We start from the raw sequence: 17,393 nt of genomic DNA, 5'->3' as shown, positions 1-17,393 counted from the left end.
TGACGAGAAAGAGACAGAAGAAGACAATCGAAGTCCTCGTATGAAAGGAGGTAAAAAATGTACGCACAATTCTCTGCGTTTTTGGTACGAAGACAAGCATAATAACTCATGTCTAGCGGAAAATTGGTTTCCCCGAAAGGTGATATATCTCGCAATCACTTCCCAACAATACTTGGCCAAAGGGCATTGCTGATTTTAGTTTTCTTCCTTTTTTTCCCCCCCTCAAAAGAGCAATTCAATAAAGCACATAATTCTTTAGTAAATCTACAGGAAGAAGGTAAGGTAAATTGATTTCAAAACCAGAGCATTTCACCGACTCTATTAAACGCTTAACAGATTACTTTTCACTGAAAAATAGCAGAATTTAAAACTAAACTCTCTTAGGCAATTTGTACAAAGTTTCCAATCTACCGACCTTCCTTGACCAAACCCACAATATGAGCACTTGTACTGTTGTATTGAACTAGGACATGTTCCAACTGACTTTGCCTGCTGCCTCATGTCCTGCCACTACCTACTACTTCATGAGCATCCTTTTGGCATGGTAAATGCATCAATGGTTACAAAAAGAAGAAAGAAAGAAATGCAAATGTACGTAATATCCGCCCTTGTTTACTTCTCTAATTGTTGCAAAACAACTCCGCAAACCAAATCCTTTTGTGATGTTTGATATACTAAAGAAACAAAATAGGTTCACCCCAAAACAAGAACACTGAATGCCACACCAAAAGGCTCATGACCACAGCTTAACTATGTTACTGACGCTCCAATATTGATGATACTTTTTTTTTTTTTTAAAGTGAGAGATCTTAAATCCAAGACCTCCTCCTTATACACCCTCCCCCTTCCCTCCCAACCCAAGATGATACTGTTCACTTGGAAGGAAAAGTAATCATTTGATAAACGTACATAGTTTAAGCCAAGTATCAGATTAATAATGGCTCCAAAACGAAATCACATCCTTTCGCTCTCTCTCTCAACCAGCCGAGTTTCCAGCCAAAGTATAGTACATATGCTGCATTCGGTTACCATCTTTGACTTGGAAAGTGTGTAACGACTGAGAATACCTGCATTTTGTTGTCATTAACTCCTATTATCTGCCGAAGCATTTTAATACTGAAGAGGTCAGGGATGATGAGATGAACTTTAGTCCAGTAGATCCACCAGGAAAGTAGGAAATAGCATAATATGATAACGCTAAAACCTGCAAGGATCCAAACCAAAAATTCATATCAACATCAACTAAAAAAAGGATTCAACAAAACTCATTTTTAGCACCCAAAAACTTGGTGGGGAGGAGGGAAAGAGCTGCAAGAATAAAAGAGCAAGGATTCATACTTGTAGCACAGAAAAGACAACAGAGAGGATATAGCTGTGAAGCACCATGGAAACATATATGGTACCCATCATGCTGCCTATGAACCCCAATGTGAAAGGAAGTCTCTGGTGAACATAATGTGAAATACAGATGAGAGGCGAGAAATATCAGATAACTTAGAATTAAAGATTTAAAAATAAATAATAAAAAACTCATGAGAAAACTACCTCTTTTGATGACATGTGAGAAAACTGATTCTTTGGGCCTCTAAGGGCGAAGAAGGATCCAATTATAAGACCACATCCGAGAGTAAAGCAGATAGCAAATTTCTGGGGTACCAATACAATGACTGGAAGGAATAGCGTAAATGACATGAAAACAAAGAACACTCCAGTTGCCAGCAGTAAACTGAAATACAACAGAGATTTTCCAGATGGGATATTGCTAGTTGCTGTTTGAAAATTTCCAGGCAGTTCTCTAACTCCCTTTGAAACCCTGAAGAATGACAACATGAACATCTTTACACATCAGAAAAAGGAAATATCACCACACTTGGATACAGAAAGGGTTCAAATTCTTAGGACAGAGTTTATACAGTATAAACTTTTCAAATATAAGAAACTTTAGGATAAACTAATCAAAAATACTTCAGAAATTATTCATCCTAAAGGTATAAAACTAACAAGCCATAATCAAAACTCTACCAATCAATGCTAGCAAAAGCAAAAACATGTTGCTGAATTTTGCAACCACTTGTCACAGCATCCAGCTATGACATGAACCAGAAACTGTAGAATATTACATATCATGTTCTCCAATTAGACACGATACTTTCTTCTAAAACTCAACAATATATAATCATGATAGAGTTCTCGGGGAGTGGGGAAATTCAAACTGGGCAATTTGTCCCTTGTAAAACAGACCCTTGAGATTAGCAACAATCTTCAATTACATTCCTCCAACAAAGATTTCTACAACATCCTCTTACAAGTGAGAGATGGAACTCTTTCGACACATCAGTGATATCCCCTTGTGCGTTCTTGTAATTAGTAAACTTTTAAGCTTTAAAGAAGGAGATCTATCTCTGCTACATGTATGCATCACTTCCAAAGACTTTTCATCTCCTTAAAAAATCAATGATCTATTTCAACCCCATTGTCTTCTACATGATTCATATTGATTATCAAATTAATATTGGCATAGGTTGTCAAAGGCAACCAGTGACAAGTAACACCATGACAGTGGTAAATAGAAATTATAGGTAATAATGGTCCTAGGCAGTTTAAGGTAAAAGTGACAGAGGGATGCTGTGACATGAATGATTTATGGGAAGCTTTGTTATCCTTGGTAGCTAGCTCAAGGTAGCCATGTCGTGATACGAAATAACATCCAAAAAATGAAGTGACCATACAAGGGAAGTCAAAAATCTTAAAAAATTGTGTTTTCCATGTAGAAATTATTCCTGTAAAACTTTCCAAATTAATTGATTTTGCTATTCTGAGAAAGGCAGATGTCACGAACAATGAGCTCCAATACGATTTATATCTGAGTCAGCTAACATATGCATAAGACATTATCATCATCTACGCAAGTTCTTTAATCAATACTCAAAAGTAACGAAGACGCCAAATCCTTACCTGTTTCTAGTCCAATTGTTCTCCATAATAATAAATTCGCATCATTAACTGTTTTTACAGCTGAGTAGATAGAGCCTGACGAATAAGGTGCACGTGTGGATTACTAATTTGGTTTAAATTTTGATGATCTAAGACATTATTATCATCTCCGTTATGCAAAGTCTCTTAGATGAATCAACCACAACTAAATGCTAGCAAAAGCCCTGTTGTTTAAGGCACCTCTAGACTGTAATGAAGAGTAAGCCAAATCTCATAGTTTCTACACTGAATTTATTTCTACCACCCAATTTGTAGGGCTTCATAAGCTTATACTTATACCGGATGAACCAAAACTAAGAATCACAAAAAGTCAAAAAGTTCTCCATATGCACATTTTATTCTCAAGAAACTGACCCAACCTTTGCCTGGAAAATAAGATACGCGTCCAAAAACAAAAAGAACAGTTTAATACCAATTGTATGACACATGCATATATCACCGAACACAGACGTAAAATTCCTTTTCTGCATTCGTCCAATTCGAATATCAGCTCGAATATAAGCATACAAACTGATACAAGATTCAAACAAGGATGAATACGACACACATAATTGGATATGTCATTATTTGAAACTATATTGTGGTTGCATCACAAATACGTTTTTCAGTCACACTTATTACATTCCCAACCACATTTTTATCTCGCATACATTCTATCATAAAAAATGCTACAGTGATCATTTGAAATATATTTCGAATAGCACTCTATCCAAACACTCCTATTGTTTTTTCCCCTTGCAGTACCTAATTTCCTTCGATAGGCATAATGAGCAATGCATCACCAGCTCATACGGACAATTTAAGCAAGGAGCTAGCTAAATCAAATTAGAAGTTTGATTACAATGAATTTCCTTCAGCAGGACTTAGAATTTGGTCTTAGTGCAGGATTGAACGTCAAAAACAAATCAATCCGAGAAAGATTCAGGAATTTGGTTAGATATTAACGATATAGACAGAGCATAACAAGTCAGCTTCACGAAATTAGTGATTAAAATAAGCAGAATTACTAAAAACTAACAATTCATTTCACCATTCTCACACCGGAATTTCTCTTCCACATTGACGCTCTTAGGAGAAAAACCATGGACACAGATAGAAGCTAGTTAAACACTCGAAATTACTGGGGGAAAGAAAGGAGAGTAGAGTGGGGAGCAGAATCTCACACGTTAAAAGTGCCGGAAACGGTGTCGTTGGCGGACCTGACGGCGGATTCGAGATCAAAACCAGGAAGGAGGGAGCTGCTATCTTCGGAGGCTCTAGCAGCTGCATATGAGTTCCAATCTGACAATAAAGACGGCGAAGACGACGACGACGACGCCGTTTGCTGATTATTGGCATTGGCGCCGACGGTAACCGCTGAAAACCACTGCTGCATCTTGCGAGTTTTCTCACGATCCAGTACCCGACCCAACTCTTCTTGAGAGGAGAAAAAATAGGAAATTTTTGGTGAATTTGGACAGGCAACGAGCAGAGGATGTGGACAGGGGACCCCAATTTCACCAATCTTGCCTTTACTCCTTAGTCTAAAAGTTTCAAAATTTGACGTGTTTTGTAGCTGCTGTTATTAGTGCGTATTTGCGGTCTTGGTAATTAAGCAAAGACGGAGCGGAGGCGCTGAAACATTTTCCCGTTTCAGCGGGATTGTCAAAGGCGTGGAGTCTGAATGCGTATCTATACTACGCCTTTGTGGCTGGGGTACATGCCGACTTCTGTCAAAGACTCAAAGGTGCGCTCTAAATTTCCCAAGACATGCACTCGATGGTTAACTAAATTCACGCAGAAACGATAAATGCCTCTCCAGTTGAACTGTCCAGCTCACTCTAGCTTATGTAACTGTTTTAGAACAGTTATACTACAAGTTTGACAAATTTTACGCAAATTTACATATGATCAGTTGACCGTTGTATCTCGTCAAAACTATTATCATCGCATTTGAAATACTGCACTTCACCTTCCCGTTTAGAATCAATTGTGTGCATTTTTTATGGATGGATCATATGCTACCACTAAATCTTTTTTTTTTTTTGTCGATAGTTTCCTATACGATAGCAGACAGATGCACTACGCATTCGCTTGAATTTTTTAAATAAAGCCACATTTAATTGTGACAAGTTGGTGGAAGACAAGGTTTGAATCCTTGCTTCCCACCCTACCAAGCTTTAATGCATTGACGGTGGCCACCAGTCCAAAGGCGGGTGGTTTACTACTAAATCTTTCTCGTCTCGGCACCCTACCAAGCTTTAATGCATTGACGGTGACCACCAGTCCAAAGGCGGGTGGTTTACTACTAAATCTTTCTCGTCTCGGCTTGACTTTGCTCGTGAACCCTCTGGCGCATTTGCTTTTTTCTTCAATCATATGCTACCCGTTAACTCCCTCCCCTAGTTTCCTTTCTGTTAGCACGTACTATCACTTAACAATTCCAGGATCAACATCATAAATAACCAATGGTTGTATTCGAGTATGCCTAGTGCTCCACATCAATTATATGCGAAATATATGTAAAGATAGGATCAAACTCCACAAGTCACAAAACCTTCAAAAGTTGCACTTCAAATATTAAAGGCTCTTTCGCGTGAGACAAAAGACTCCGCCTAGGCCCAAACTGCAAAATGAATGCACGGTCGTTTATTTGTTAGTGCGGCATGATCATCTTTCATTTACCAGTGCCAGCTGCCAAGAGCTAACTTGTAGAACAATGGGTTCTGGAGAAGGAAGTGAGGAAGTCATTACCTCTTCCGGGACAGGTGCTAAGTTTTCACTGATGTAACCGACAGAAGGAGGTATCAGTGCTCTTCTCTTTCCTGCGAAATATGATCAAGCTTTTCTCAAACATGTATTATTGACTTGAAGGGCTATTTTCAAACTATATGAACACGCTTCAATTGCGACTTTTGGCATACAAAACCCCTTCAGAAACTACGACAAGTAAAACAAACCTCCAGCTTTCATTCCAATCAAAACCTCCTTCAGACCTTTAATAATCTAGACAACCAGAAAAACCTTGATTAGCAACCTTTACAAGAAATTCGCAAATACTTCTGAAACGTGATTCTCAAGGATCTTTTTGTAGGTTCAAGTAGCAGATCCTGAATCCCAGAGGACGCAAGCAGGTAATGGTGTTATATAAACGGCAGGATGCAGGGAAAGCGCTAGTTACAAAGCAGATACTTGACTGAAAACGTTACGACCAGTCAGCATCTCCATTGCAAGACAAAATCATAACTCAATTTATTAGTTACGACAATGCATAACAAGAATCTAGCCCAGAAAGGAAATTCTGGAGTCATTAACCCAATGGCGAAAAGCTATGAGTGAGTAATGGTTCTGAGTAAATGCTTCCTACTTAATTTATCATTCTCACATCATGTAATAGAAGAAACAGAATTGACCTGCTTGTCATCCAGCGAGAGTATAACAGGAGCACTTTCTCCACTAAATTTATCGACCGTGCTGTATTCAAATGATGTATAAAGCATAATGGAAGTTACTTGTACAATCTCAGAAGGCAGAACCAGAAAATTCAAGGCATTAGAAATCCATCTGATCAAAGAAATAGAAGTTTGAAAGCTTACCTGTGGACAAAATATCCATTTGAACGCCGGCATACATAGTTTATTTCCACAAGATCACCCTCAGATGCTTCCCGTCCTTTGCCTTCAACAATTTCTTGCAGAGAGGTTTGACAAACAGACATTTAAGAAATAAACGGAAAAATGAACGTAGTATAGCTGAAATTCCCACTCCATAGTGTAAATTGAGAAATGTATCTGGTGTCTGCCCCTTTGACAGTTTTTTAAGTCGTAGTTCAAGTTCAAAAATCATGTACAGACAGAAGTCATAGATTATTTTTGTATGCAAATGTGTATATTAAGTACCGAATTTAGCCAAGTACATGTAATACATGAGTGCTTCTACTTCAAAGCTACTTCTGGTGGCATGTATGTGTGGAATGAGATGCATACCATCCTACATTTGTCCCACATTCCCATCAAAATTGGGAAGTAACTTGATTTGTAACAGATGACAGGCCAAAATGCGTCTCAATAGCTTATGTAGAAAGATAAAGGAATGAATGAAAAAGAAAAAAGAGTATCATAGTTCTAATGTCCTTAATAAACAGAATGAATCAAGTCATTCGTTTCAACAAGCATGTCAGCAGCAATGGATATCTTACCTTGTATCCTCACTCCACTGGGAAGCTTCAATGTCCTGGATGCTTCAAATGCCAAGCAGAGATTGTGTTTGAGAACAACTGACAATAACAAGTACTAATTCTAGGGACCTCTCTAGAATTTCACCTTACTCCAAACAAACTGTAAGTACTAATGACAGCATGAGCAATATTTACCTTACCACATCAGGTTCATTCATCTCCTGCATTGGTGCTGCTAAAATCGTATTGGCAGTTGCAAATATTGGAGCAAATACCATGAGCTGCAATATTGACCTCCTTGGTACCTTTTTAAATCCAATAGAAGTAACTTTCTCACCCAAATTCTCCGACAACACGACTCTAGGCTGCTTGAAAACCAGGCAACTGCTCAAACAAGTATCACACTCATGATGAAACTTTATCGTACACAGTTTAACACCTATTTCAAAAATTCATATCAAGCCTACAGGTAAGAATCCTGTTGCTCGCAGTGCTTAAAAAAAAAAATAAGAAGAAAATCCTAAATGGTTGTACTCTTATATTGCAGCTCCTGCACAAGATCAGTGATCAAGTGTGTCCCGGTAAGACAACAGCTAAGTATCAACCATTCCAAAATCAAATTTTAGTTAAAAATTTGCTCCAACGTTCATCGATTCAACGCGGGATGCTTTCTTCTCGGGCGAACAACTTAATTTCCTTATGAGGTTTAAGGATTCAGTAGTTAACATGCATCCCATTGGTCATTAAATAGCCATGATGAAGATACAAGCAAGCTTACTGGGAGATAATAAGGCTATCAGAAATGAAAGGAATAGTATTTACCTAGGAGAAGCCAAAGCAATTGGGAAACGGATGCGGGTTTGATAAGCTGGACCTCCCATTTCTGAATTTGACTCAAAAGAGAATGAGCCCAAGTGAAGGGAGACGCAGAGACCAGAGAGCTTGGCGGTGTGCAGTGGTAGGGCTGCGGAAGCCAGGAGAGCTGGTCGAAGGATAAGAATGTAGCTGAAATCTCAATACGTGAAAGATCTTCAAACGGCTTTTGCTTTTATTGTTGGGGAAAATGCCAACTTCGTCCCTAAACTTTGTTACTAGTGCTAATTTAATCCCTAATTTTTATTCCTATCTAATTTGATGTGTCCACTTAATTTGCGGTTCCAATTAAGAACCTTTTGTAATGGTACCACCTCCTTAAACCGATATGGTTTCTAATTAACCAACTAAATAAGGTTATTGTTGGAACGTCATCAAGTAAATTGTGTCAAAAAAGTACAAGATTAAAATTTTAAAAAGGTTTTTTTTTGTGATTTTTTACATAATTTAAAAGTTTTATATGGTGATTTTTTTACATAGTTTATTTATTTTATTATAGTCCGTGAGTGACATTCCCATAATATCTCTGTTTGATTAGTCAATTATGAGCCTGATTAACTTTAGATAGTGGTGCTACCGCGGAGGTCTTTAATTGGAACTACAAAATAAGTTCAAGTATCAAATTGGTCAAAAAAAATTAATGACTAAATCGGCACTAATAAAAGAGTTTAAGGACGAAATTGGTCATTTTTCCTTCATATATCTACTTCCCCTTTTTGTTTAAATATTATAATAGTAAAATTATTTTGATTCTTGGTCGTATGTCCTTCCATTTTATTTATTTATTTATTTGGTGGTAGGCCAAAATTTTACATCAAATAAAATCATGATAGTTGTTTTCTTATACTCAAGGAAAAAAATCATATAATAATGTAAATTGAGATATAATAAAAAAAATCATATAATAATAGAAAAATATCACTCCATATCTATCTAGGATTCAAATTTCTAGCAAAATAGAGACTGTAGTCAATTTTTAGTTTTTGGGTAAACCAGTTATGAAACACTAAACTACATCAATTATCTCAAATTATCTCCTCATCTATTTTAAAGTTTTAAATTGGTCTTTGAATAATAAAAATTATCAAATTTTAATTCTTCATTCTATCTCTACCATTAAATATGTCCAATTTTCCCCTTGGATCCATCAATTTTAGTGATGGAGATGAATTGAAGGATCAAAATTTGAATTTTTTTATTATTAAAGGACAAATTTGATATTGCAAAGAGTTGAGGGTCATTTTAAAATTAAAATAGTTTAAGAACTCTTTAAATAATTTACTCTTAGCTTTTTAAGCAAAATCGCAAGTGATATATAATTGCTAATAAACTATTAGCTCTTTTTGACAATTGGAAGGGTATTTAAACAATTATTCTTTATGTAGCATTTGCTTTTCAGAAAAGTAGTTTATATTCAAGCTCGAGAACCTGTAATTCTCAAAATGAAAAAAAAATTATTAAAATATGATTATAAAATCATTTTTGAAGGAAATGAAAACATAAAAATATTGATGCTTACCCAATTACACTAAAACATGGTTAATGTAGTATCATACTACAAACCTTCATATTTCCTTGTTTGCTATGGGATTATGGGTTTATTGGCTTTGGGATGGAGGAAGAAGCACATAAGATTATTGAAATTTCAAAATTTAGAGATTTTGTGTTTAAATTTACATTTTCCTTCACTGCTTCATAAATTTCATTCATTTGATATAAAAAAATAAAAACAAAAAGATGTTTGAACACTCATTTTAGTGTGTGCAGTGAGTTGATAAAAGAACAATCTTATGGCTCCTAGAGGCAAGTAAATTGAAGGGAAAATAAACTTTAACAGTACTACAAGTGAAAAAAGATTAATTTTTTGGGGTGGTATTGATATGGAAATTTTAGGAAGTCAAAACTGCAAGGAAAATTGGACATATTTATTACTCCATTTGGCAATGAAAACCAAAACCCTCTAACCAAACACCCCGCTCAGAAGGATCGCGAAGGTCTTGCAACGCTTTAGTTGACCCAGTTGATTCATGATTAAGTAAGTGCCGTTTAATCCAAAGCCTTTTATGATTCGCTCACGAGCCAGGATTGCACCCATTGGATCTCAAGCTCAATTCTCATTGGTCAGGCCAACTAAACCCGCCCCAGTTATCCAACGCGTGTCACTATTCGAGTTTTGCACTGTTCTTTTATCTACTCCTCCGATTAATGAAAAGCAGCAAAAGAAAAGGAAAACTACACGAGAAAATATCGCTAATAGAAGGATCTAGAAACCCTAAAGGAAACCACCTATAAAATACCTTTGCTTCGCGGCCTTCAGTCTCTGCCTCCTTTGCTCCTCCTTACTCATAAACCCTAGCTTCTTCTGGTAAGCCTTGGCGATTTTTCTTTCTGTGATTTATTATCGTTGCAGTAAAGAGAGATAATCGGCAATGGCGCAGACGGAGACGTTTGCCTTCCAAGCTGAGATCAACCAATTGTTGAGTCTTATTATCAACACTTTCTACAGCAACAAGGAGATCTTTCTCCGTGAACTTATTAGCAACGCTTCTGATGTAAGCCTTCGGTCTTATTCTTTGAAGAACTTTCTCCTTTGCGCTTTCAATTAGATTCGTTTTGTACGTTTTTTTTTGGTTTTGATGCGACTGATCTGATTCAATTGTTAAATTCTTATACTGCATTCTTCTGTGATTTGCGGTTTTTTAAGCAACATTATGGTTTTTTTTTATTAATTTATGTTAATTTGATATTACCAGGTTTGGTTAGGAGGGATTAATCTATGATGCTCTGTTCTTCATGCCTTTTTTGTGTTCTGTTTCTGATCTATGTCTAGTATGGTATTGCTGTTAATTTGATGTGTGGACGGCGCAAGCAGCAAGTGATTCGTAGGTTAAGTCAGATTATATTTTTCTCCTACCAAAAAAAAGAGATTATATTTTTCCGAGATATTGAGTTTGTGGATGATGGAAAATGGACATCAAAATATGTTCGTTTAAATTGACGGACCTTGTGAATATGAACCCCCTAGGACTCGCGTATAGACTTAACTGCTATTTGTTTTGTGGGAGATGTTATGGGTACATTTTTTCCCCTGAATTTTGTTTTAGGTAAGTTTTGACGTGAGTTTCAAAAATTTTATGCTACGTACGTGTATCACTGGTACTGTTGCGAGGACATTATGTAAATTCTATGTTGTGCTTGTCAGTTTGTTCTTCTTTCCTACACTTGGGTAATTGTTTGGTTACATTAATATTGATTTAGCTATTTCTGATTAGAATACACTGCATTTATGTTTTTTTTTATTTCCAGTCTAATGAGTCCTGTATTGGAATTTTAATACTGATTGGTTTATTGTCATTGATTGTAGGCTTTGGATAAAATCCGTTTTGAAAGCTTGACTGACAAGAGCAAGCTGGATGCTCAGCCGGAGTTCTTTATCCACATCATTCCAGACAAGACCAATAACACATTGTCCATTGTTGACAGTGGCATTGGCATGACAAAGGCTGGTTAGTATAAATAGACCATTAATTGTTGTGGGTAGTTGCTTTTTCTTGAAGTTTGATTGTATTGATAAAGTTTCACTTGATTATGCAAATGCAGATTTGGTGAACAACCTTGGTACAATTGCAAGGTCTGGGACTAAAGAGTTCATGGAAGCTCTTGCTGCTGGAGCTGATGTCAGTATGATTGGGCAGTTTGGTGTTGGTTTCTATTCAGCCTACTTGGTTGCTGAGAAGGTTATCGTGACAACCAAGCACAATGATGATGAGCAGTACGTGTGGGAGTCCCAGGCTGGTGGTTCTTTCACTGTTACCAGAGACGCATCTGGTGAGAATCTTGGCAGGGGAACCAAGATGACCCTCTTCCTTAAGGAGGACCAACTTGAGTACCTTGAGGAGAGGCGACTCAAGGATCTGATCAAGAAGCACTCTGAGTTCATCAGCTACCCAATTTCTTTGTGGGTGGAGAAGACCATTGAGAAGGAAATTTCTGATGATGAGGATGAGGAGGACAAGAAAGATGAGGAAGGAAAGGTTGAGGAAGTCGATGAAGAGAAAGAGAAAGATGAGAAGAAAAAGAAGAAGATCAAGGAAGTCTCTCATGAATGGTCTTTGGTCAACAAGCAGAAGCCAATCTGGATGAGGAAACCCGAAGAGATCACTAAGGAGGAGTATGCTGCTTTCTACAAAAGCCTTACTAATGACTGGGAGGAACATTTGGCTGTTAAGCATTTTTCTGTTGAGGGCCAGCTTGAATTCAAGGCTATTCTCTTTGTTCCTAAGAGGGCACCTTTTGATCTGTTTGATACCAGGAAGAAACCTAACAACATTAAGCTTTATGTCCGCCGTGTGTTCATTATGGACAACTGTGAGGAGTTGATTCCTGAATATTTGAGCTTCGTGAAGGGTATTGTAGATTCTGAGGATCTTCCTCTCAACATTTCTCGTGAGATGTTGCAGCAGAACAAAATCTTGAAGGTCATTCGCAAGAACTTGGTTAAGAAGTGCATTGAGCTTTTCTTTGAGATTGCCGAGAACAAGGAAGACTACAACAAATTCTATGAGGCATTCTCAAAGAACCTCAAGCTTGGCATCCATGAGGATTCTCAGAACAAGACTAAGCTTGCTGAACTTCTGCGTTATCACTCCACCAAGAGTGGTGACGAGCTGACTAGCTTGAAGGACTATGTTACCAGGATGAAGGAGGGACAGAATGATATTTACTATATTACTGGTGAGAGCAAGAAGGCTGTTGAGAACTCTCCCTTCCTTGAGAAGTTGAAGAAGAAGGGTTATGAGGTCCTGTTCATGGTTGACGCTATTGATGAGTATGCTGTTGGTCAACTTAAGGAATTTGAGGGAAAGAAGCTGGTTTCTGCCACCAAGGAAGGCCTCAAGCTTGATGAGAGTGAGGATGAGAAGAAGAAGAAGGAAACTTTGAAGGAGAAGTTTGAGGGTCTTTGCAAGGTGATCAAGGATGTTCTTGGTGACAAGGTTGAGAAGGTAATTGTTTCTGACCGTGTTGTGGACTCACCCTGCTGTTTGGTTACTGGAGAGTATGGCTGGACAGCCAACATGGAGAGGATTATGAAGGCACAAGCTCTGAGGGACTCAAGTATGGCTGGGTACATGTCCAGCAAGAAGACAATGGAGATTAACCCTGAAAACCCTATCATGGAAGAGCTCAGAAAAAGGGCTGATGCTGACAAAAATGACAAATCAGTGAAGGATTTGGTTCTCTTGTTGTTTGAGACTGCCCTTCTCACCTCAGGTTTCAGCCTTGATGAGCCCAACACCTTTGGCAACCGCATTCACAGGATGTTGAAGCTTGGCTTGAGCATTGATGATGATGCTGGTGACGCTGATGAAGACATGCCTGCACTGGAGGAAGGTGATGCAGATGCAGAGGGCAGCAAGATGGAGGAAGTTGACTGAAGTAACCCTTGAAAAGCACATCTCGAACGAACAGTGAATGTTTGTTATTTTAATTTTAGGCGTCAAAACTGAGATGAAACACCCGAGTAGTTATGTTACTACTGTCTTTTGAATGCTGTTTTTTTTGGGATATTGGTAGTTTTTGGTGGCTTTTATATAAATTTACCTAGGTTCATGTTTTTTTTTTTTTGCCTAGTGGATTGGTCTGTCTATGGAATCGATGTTATCTTTCTGGCCAACCAATAGCAATACAGAATTTTCTTCCGCCCTTCTGTGGTTGAGGTTGTTTCTGTTGAAGGGTTCGAGTCTATGCATATTATAATTAATTTGAGCGAACAGGTGGACACTTCTCTTGAGCACTGAAGATATATGTCTCTTTTCTCGTGGAAAACTGTATAATACAGAGACAGGAAACCAAGCTGGCCATTATAATCAGGCGGTTCAAGTCTCCGTTCTTTACTCATTTGAAACAAATTCATGAAGAAGAGCGAGTGACATTGCAAGCGGAAGTTTGAGAAATTAATTGCCCAAAGAGGTCAAATGAACTTTGTCCTCTTTCTCATGCCTTAGCTAAGTTCAACAAAAAGAATAAAGGGGACCAAAAATCCACGATTGTTGGGTTTCCTCCCAAAAATCCACGATTGTGGGGTCCCGCTTAAGATCATTGGCCACTTGTTGAAGATGAGACGAGAGAGGAAGTCCCAAACGAATCACGCCTCTCACATCTTTGCCCGCAGGATCTCCACCGCTATTCCCACCTCCAGCTTGAAATTGGAAGACCTGATAATAATCTCCTGAATCCAGTCCTGAATCAAACTAAAGCTTTAACTTCCGCTTGAAAATGAGTCAAAGTTTATGCGAACTTGGGTTAGCGTTCTAATTTCATTAACATCTCCGAAAAAATTATTCCAATGTACGGAGACTATGAAGTCCAGAATAAAAGAATTGCAACATCTGGAGCCGGAGGCGTTTTATATTTTACAATTTGATCTTTAAGTTCTCAAATACGCAGTTGAATTTGCAATTTGATCAGCAGCTCAAGCGAGCACTTGTTGGTTGGGTACAAAACTATTATTTAACCAATCTTTGAGCCAATAATATTCCGTTCTCTCTTTTCCAGAATGAACCAACATTGGACTCGCTTATCTTTTAGAGTTGTAGATAAAATGCGGACTCGTCGTCAGGATCAAGGGCATCTGGGTCAAAATGTACATCCATTTTAGCCTTGTTAAGAATTAAAAATTTGATTTTTTAGTAATTACGACATGTTGAGCTGGAAAAAAAAATAAAATCATATAGTATTATGTTGGTCAAACTTGAATTACAGGTGGTCTGGAATAAAATGTAGTTTAGTTTGTAAAGAAAAGGTGTTTGTCTCATCACAACTTCTATGTACTTCAATCCCTAGTGGAATTGCACCTCATGCTTGAATCCTAGTAGAATTGGGGCTAGAGCTGTAAGTTGATCGACAAAAGCAGGATCAGAGACCTTAATCTAAAAACAAGTCAATTCCGTCTAGAAAACTGCTTATTGTATTTTTGTGTAGTGCTACTTTGGTTGTTTTTTGCTTTGGTTTGACATCTGCAGAACAAATCCTGCTAGGATTCGAAGTTTTGATCCAAGTTCCAACAGGTTTGTAACACTTTGGTCTCAGTCCTATATAATCACCTAGCAAGCAACCTTGATAGTACCACTGAGCAGTAATATTACATAGTTAAACTTTTTTTGGCTGTTTTCTGAGCAATAATGGGAGTCAAGGGCACGAGCATTGGTGCTGTTTTCTTTGTTATTGCATCTGCTTTGCTGCTCCTTTCTCCCTCACCATCCGCTGATGCTAGTCCTCTCCTGAGTGCCTGCCGTTTTGATCAGGTGTACCAACTTGGGGACTCCATATCAGACACTGGGAATTTGATCAGGGAATCTCCACTTGGAGCCGCTTTACCTTTCGCCAGAAACCCCTACGGTCAGACCTTCTCCCACCACAAAGCCACCGGCCGTTGCTCTGATGGACTTCTTATGATTGACTACATTGGTATATATATATATTAGCTATTTTATATTTGTGTGTGTGTGTGTGTGTGTTTCACAATTCAGGCTATTTTAATCTTTTCTTCGTATGGTTTATTCTTGTTTTGAACGCTTGATATAGAGCTTTGCTTTTTATCAACTCACTCTATATCTGATTTTCTTTTCCGCGACAAAATCTGGTAAAGGATTTCTTTCTTTCTTTCTTTTTTTATTTTGTAATAAATAATTTGCGTGGAGGACGTAGATGCCAATGAGTTGCATGCATGATGGAAAGAATTCGAACTATCGCCGTTTGGTGTGTTACAAGGAAATTTAGACTGTAAATTATCCAGAATATTATTATTCCAGTTCTTGGCTGCCTTAACTGAAAACAATGCACAATTCTTGCCCTAATTATCCATTTAGTCACACTGGTTAACCCTGCAGCATGATGTTTATCTGCAATCTTCCGCTGATGTTCCTAGTGGTGATTCATCATCGATGTTTACTTAGTTTTTATGTTTCGGCTACCAAACCAAAGTGTATTATGCCTTTTGTTTATGTAGGCTGTCATAATCACATCCGCTAACTGAATATTTGTTTGGATCGTTGTTTTAACACAGCCCAGGCGCTGGGTCTACCTCTCCTGAATCCGATCAAGGATACAAAGGCGAATTTTGAGCATGGAGCAAATTTTGCCGTAGCCGGTGCTACGGCACTATCATCAGCTGTTCTCGCTCGTCATCATGTTAGAAATCCAGCGACCAACAGTTCCCTTGACGTACAGCTTCAGTGGATGAAAGATCACTTTCACAAATTTTGTCACAACGGTATATTCAAATTTTATATATGCGTCACGCATTCGATCGTGACAGCCATTCAACTTTTCTCAACTTTTATTAACTTTTTTTTTTTTTTGGCATGACACTGAATTTTGTCCCTTTTCTTTTTGTTTAACAGATTGTGAAAGGAAGCTTCAAAATGCTCTATTTATGGTGGGTGAAATCGGAGGCAACGATTATAATTATGCATTCCTTCAGTACTTTGATGAGGCTAGAGATACGCTTAGAATTCAAGAGTTGGTACCTCTAGTTGTTGCCAAAATTAAGCATGCTGTTGAGGTTTGCTTTTGCAGGCCCCTCCTCTTCTTATTAGCACTCTTGCTGCTGTGAATTCTCTTGCTTCTAATTGCTTCTCCTTTTCTTTCAATGCTGTATTTCAGAAAGTCATTAGTTTTGGAGCAAGGACAATAGTGGTTCCTGGGAACTTTCCAATGGGATGTCTGCCAATTTATCTTACAAAGTTTGGGCTAGAAAGCGAGGTAGACGAGTTCGATGAGAATCATTGCATATGGCTATTGAACAGCTTTGCAACTTTCCACAATAATCACCTGAAGAAGGCGATTGCTGAGCTGCAAGACAAGTACCCTTATGTAACAATCGTCTATGGAGACTACTACGCTGCATATGAACAGCTTCTCAAACTAGGTGAAACTAAAGGTATGCTTAGTTGGCATTTACCATTTTGAATTCTTAAAAGAAATAAATTATTTCCAGTAGGAGAAAGGGGCATCTGAATCATCCACATCTGGTCGTCTGATTTGTTTTGTCTTTTAGGTTTTGAGCTGCACAAAGCTTGTTGTGGAGTTGGAGGGCTGTACAACTTCAATGAGACGCGAATGTGTGGATTTCCAGGCATTAAGGCTTGCCGTGATCCCGAAAGATACGTCAGCTGGGATGGAATTCATTTAACACAGGAGGCTTACCGCATGATAGTGGATTGGTTGCAAGCTGATCTTTTCTGGAAATTGCGTTGCCATCATTGAACAAGTCTTATCAACTTTATTATTATGTTCTTCAAGCTCCTGCAGTAGCAGTACTTTTGAGTCTGAGTTTGCTTTTTCAGTCCAGTAGCTTATAGTTTGGTTT

At 38.0% G+C, this 17,393-nt stretch overlaps 4 protein-coding genes across 6 annotated transcripts; 2 read left to right on the top strand and 2 right to left on the bottom strand.

Moving 5' to 3' along the window:
- Positions 1-355: 355 nt before the first annotated feature.
- On the bottom strand, positions 356-4,611 carry LOC113770633 (protein transport protein SFT2-like). Its single transcript, XM_027315155.1, has 4 exons — positions 4,158-4,611; positions 1,546-1,813; positions 1,339-1,443; positions 356-1,204 (listed from the first exon to the last, which is right to left on the bottom strand). Exons 1-4 carry the CDS (start codon positions 4,367-4,369, stop codon positions 1,094-1,096), a joined length of 696 nt encoding a protein of 231 aa, XP_027170956.1. The 5' UTR covers positions 4,370-4,611; the 3' UTR covers positions 356-1,093.
- A 796-nt stretch (positions 4,612-5,407) lies between these two features.
- Positions 5,408-8,152, bottom strand: LOC113769954 (peptidyl-prolyl cis-trans isomerase FKBP16-1, chloroplastic). 3 transcript variants are annotated; one of them, XM_027314298.1, is made up of 8 exons: positions 7,973-8,152; positions 7,346-7,534; positions 7,172-7,206; positions 6,570-6,663; positions 6,387-6,447; positions 5,934-5,979; positions 5,728-5,798; positions 5,408-5,599 (listed from the first exon to the last, which is right to left on the bottom strand). In XM_027314298.1, exons 1-8 carry the CDS (start codon positions 8,029-8,031, stop codon positions 5,522-5,524), a joined length of 633 nt encoding a protein of 210 aa, XP_027170099.1. In that variant the 5' UTR covers positions 8,032-8,152; the 3' UTR covers positions 5,408-5,521. The 3 variants fall into 3 exon arrangements, with proteins under 3 accessions (XP_027170099.1, XP_027170100.1, XP_027170101.1); XM_027314299.1 differs by having other exon boundaries at positions 6,570-6,651; XM_027314300.1 differs by having other exon boundaries at positions 7,346-7,515; positions 7,973-8,035.
- A 2,183-nt stretch (positions 8,153-10,335) lies between these two features.
- Positions 10,336-13,789, top strand: LOC113769969 (heat shock cognate protein 80). Its single transcript, XM_027314315.1, has 3 exons — positions 10,336-10,575; positions 11,388-11,529; positions 11,624-13,789. Exons 1-3 carry the CDS (start codon positions 10,453-10,455, stop codon positions 13,456-13,458), a joined length of 2,100 nt encoding a protein of 699 aa, XP_027170116.1. The 5' UTR covers positions 10,336-10,452; the 3' UTR covers positions 13,459-13,789.
- Positions 13,790-15,204: 1,415 nt separating this feature from the next.
- LOC113771983 (acetylajmalan esterase-like) lies at positions 15,205-17,290 on the top strand. The gene is made up of 5 exons (XM_027316526.1): positions 15,205-15,490; positions 16,089-16,295; positions 16,426-16,586; positions 16,688-16,964; positions 17,082-17,290. Exons 1-5 carry the CDS (start codon positions 15,205-15,207, stop codon positions 17,288-17,290), a joined length of 1,140 nt encoding a protein of 379 aa, XP_027172327.1.
- Positions 17,291-17,393: the final 103 nt, after the last annotated feature.

The sequence above is a fragment of the Coffea eugenioides genome, chromosome 5 (assembly GCF_003713205.1).
Source record: "Coffea eugenioides isolate CCC68of chromosome 5, Ceug_1.0, whole genome shotgun sequence".
In the NCBI taxonomy this organism is placed as follows: Eukaryota; Viridiplantae; Streptophyta; class Magnoliopsida; order Gentianales; family Rubiaceae; genus Coffea; species Coffea eugenioides.
The sequence above is the reverse complement of the archived record's forward strand: the minus strand, read 5'-3'. Positions and strand labels throughout refer to the sequence as shown.

Excerpts from the sequence above, each read along its gene's own strand:
- LOC113770633 (XM_027315155.1), bottom strand. The coding sequence starts at position 4,369 with ATGCAGCAGTGGTTTTCAGCGGTTACCGTCGGCGCCAATGCCAATAAT. Across the intron at positions 1,444-1,545 it reads CTCACATGTCATCAAAAGAG|AGACTTCCTTTCACATTGGG; the intron begins GTAGTTTTCTCA and ends TATGTTCACCAG. Across the intron at positions 1,205-1,338 it reads TTGTCTTTTCTGTGCTACAA|GTTTTAGCGTTATCATATTA; the intron begins GTATGAATCCTT and ends GGATCCTTGCAG.
- LOC113771983 (XM_027316526.1), top strand. The coding sequence starts at position 15,205 with ATGGGAGTCAAGGGCACGAGCATTGGTGCTGTTTTCTTTGTTATTGCA. Across the intron at positions 15,491-16,088 it reads TCTTATGATTGACTACATTG|CCCAGGCGCTGGGTCTACCT; the intron begins GTATATATATAT and ends GTTTTAACACAG. Across the intron at positions 16,587-16,687 it reads AAATTAAGCATGCTGTTGAG|AAAGTCATTAGTTTTGGAGC; the intron begins GTTTGCTTTTGC and ends GCTGTATTTCAG.
- LOC113769969 (XM_027314315.1), top strand. The coding sequence starts at position 10,453 with ATGGCGCAGACGGAGACGTTTGCCTTCCAAGCTGAGATCAACCAATTG. Across the intron at positions 10,576-11,387 it reads TTATTAGCAACGCTTCTGAT|GCTTTGGATAAAATCCGTTT; the intron begins GTAAGCCTTCGG and ends CATTGATTGTAG. Across the intron at positions 11,530-11,623 it reads CATTGGCATGACAAAGGCTG|ATTTGGTGAACAACCTTGGT; the intron begins GTTAGTATAAAT and ends ATGCAAATGCAG.
- LOC113769954 (XM_027314298.1), bottom strand. The coding sequence starts at position 8,031 with ATGGGAGGTCCAGCTTATCAAACCCGCATCCGTTTCCCAATTGCTTTG. Across the intron at positions 5,980-6,386 it reads TCTCGCTGGATGACAAGCAG|ATTATTAAAGGTCTGAAGGA; the intron begins GTCAATTCTGTT and ends CTGGTTGTCTAG. Across the intron at positions 5,799-5,933 it reads GATTGGAATGAAAGCTGGAG|GAAAGAGAAGAGCACTGATA; the intron begins GTTTGTTTTACT and ends CATATTTCGCAG.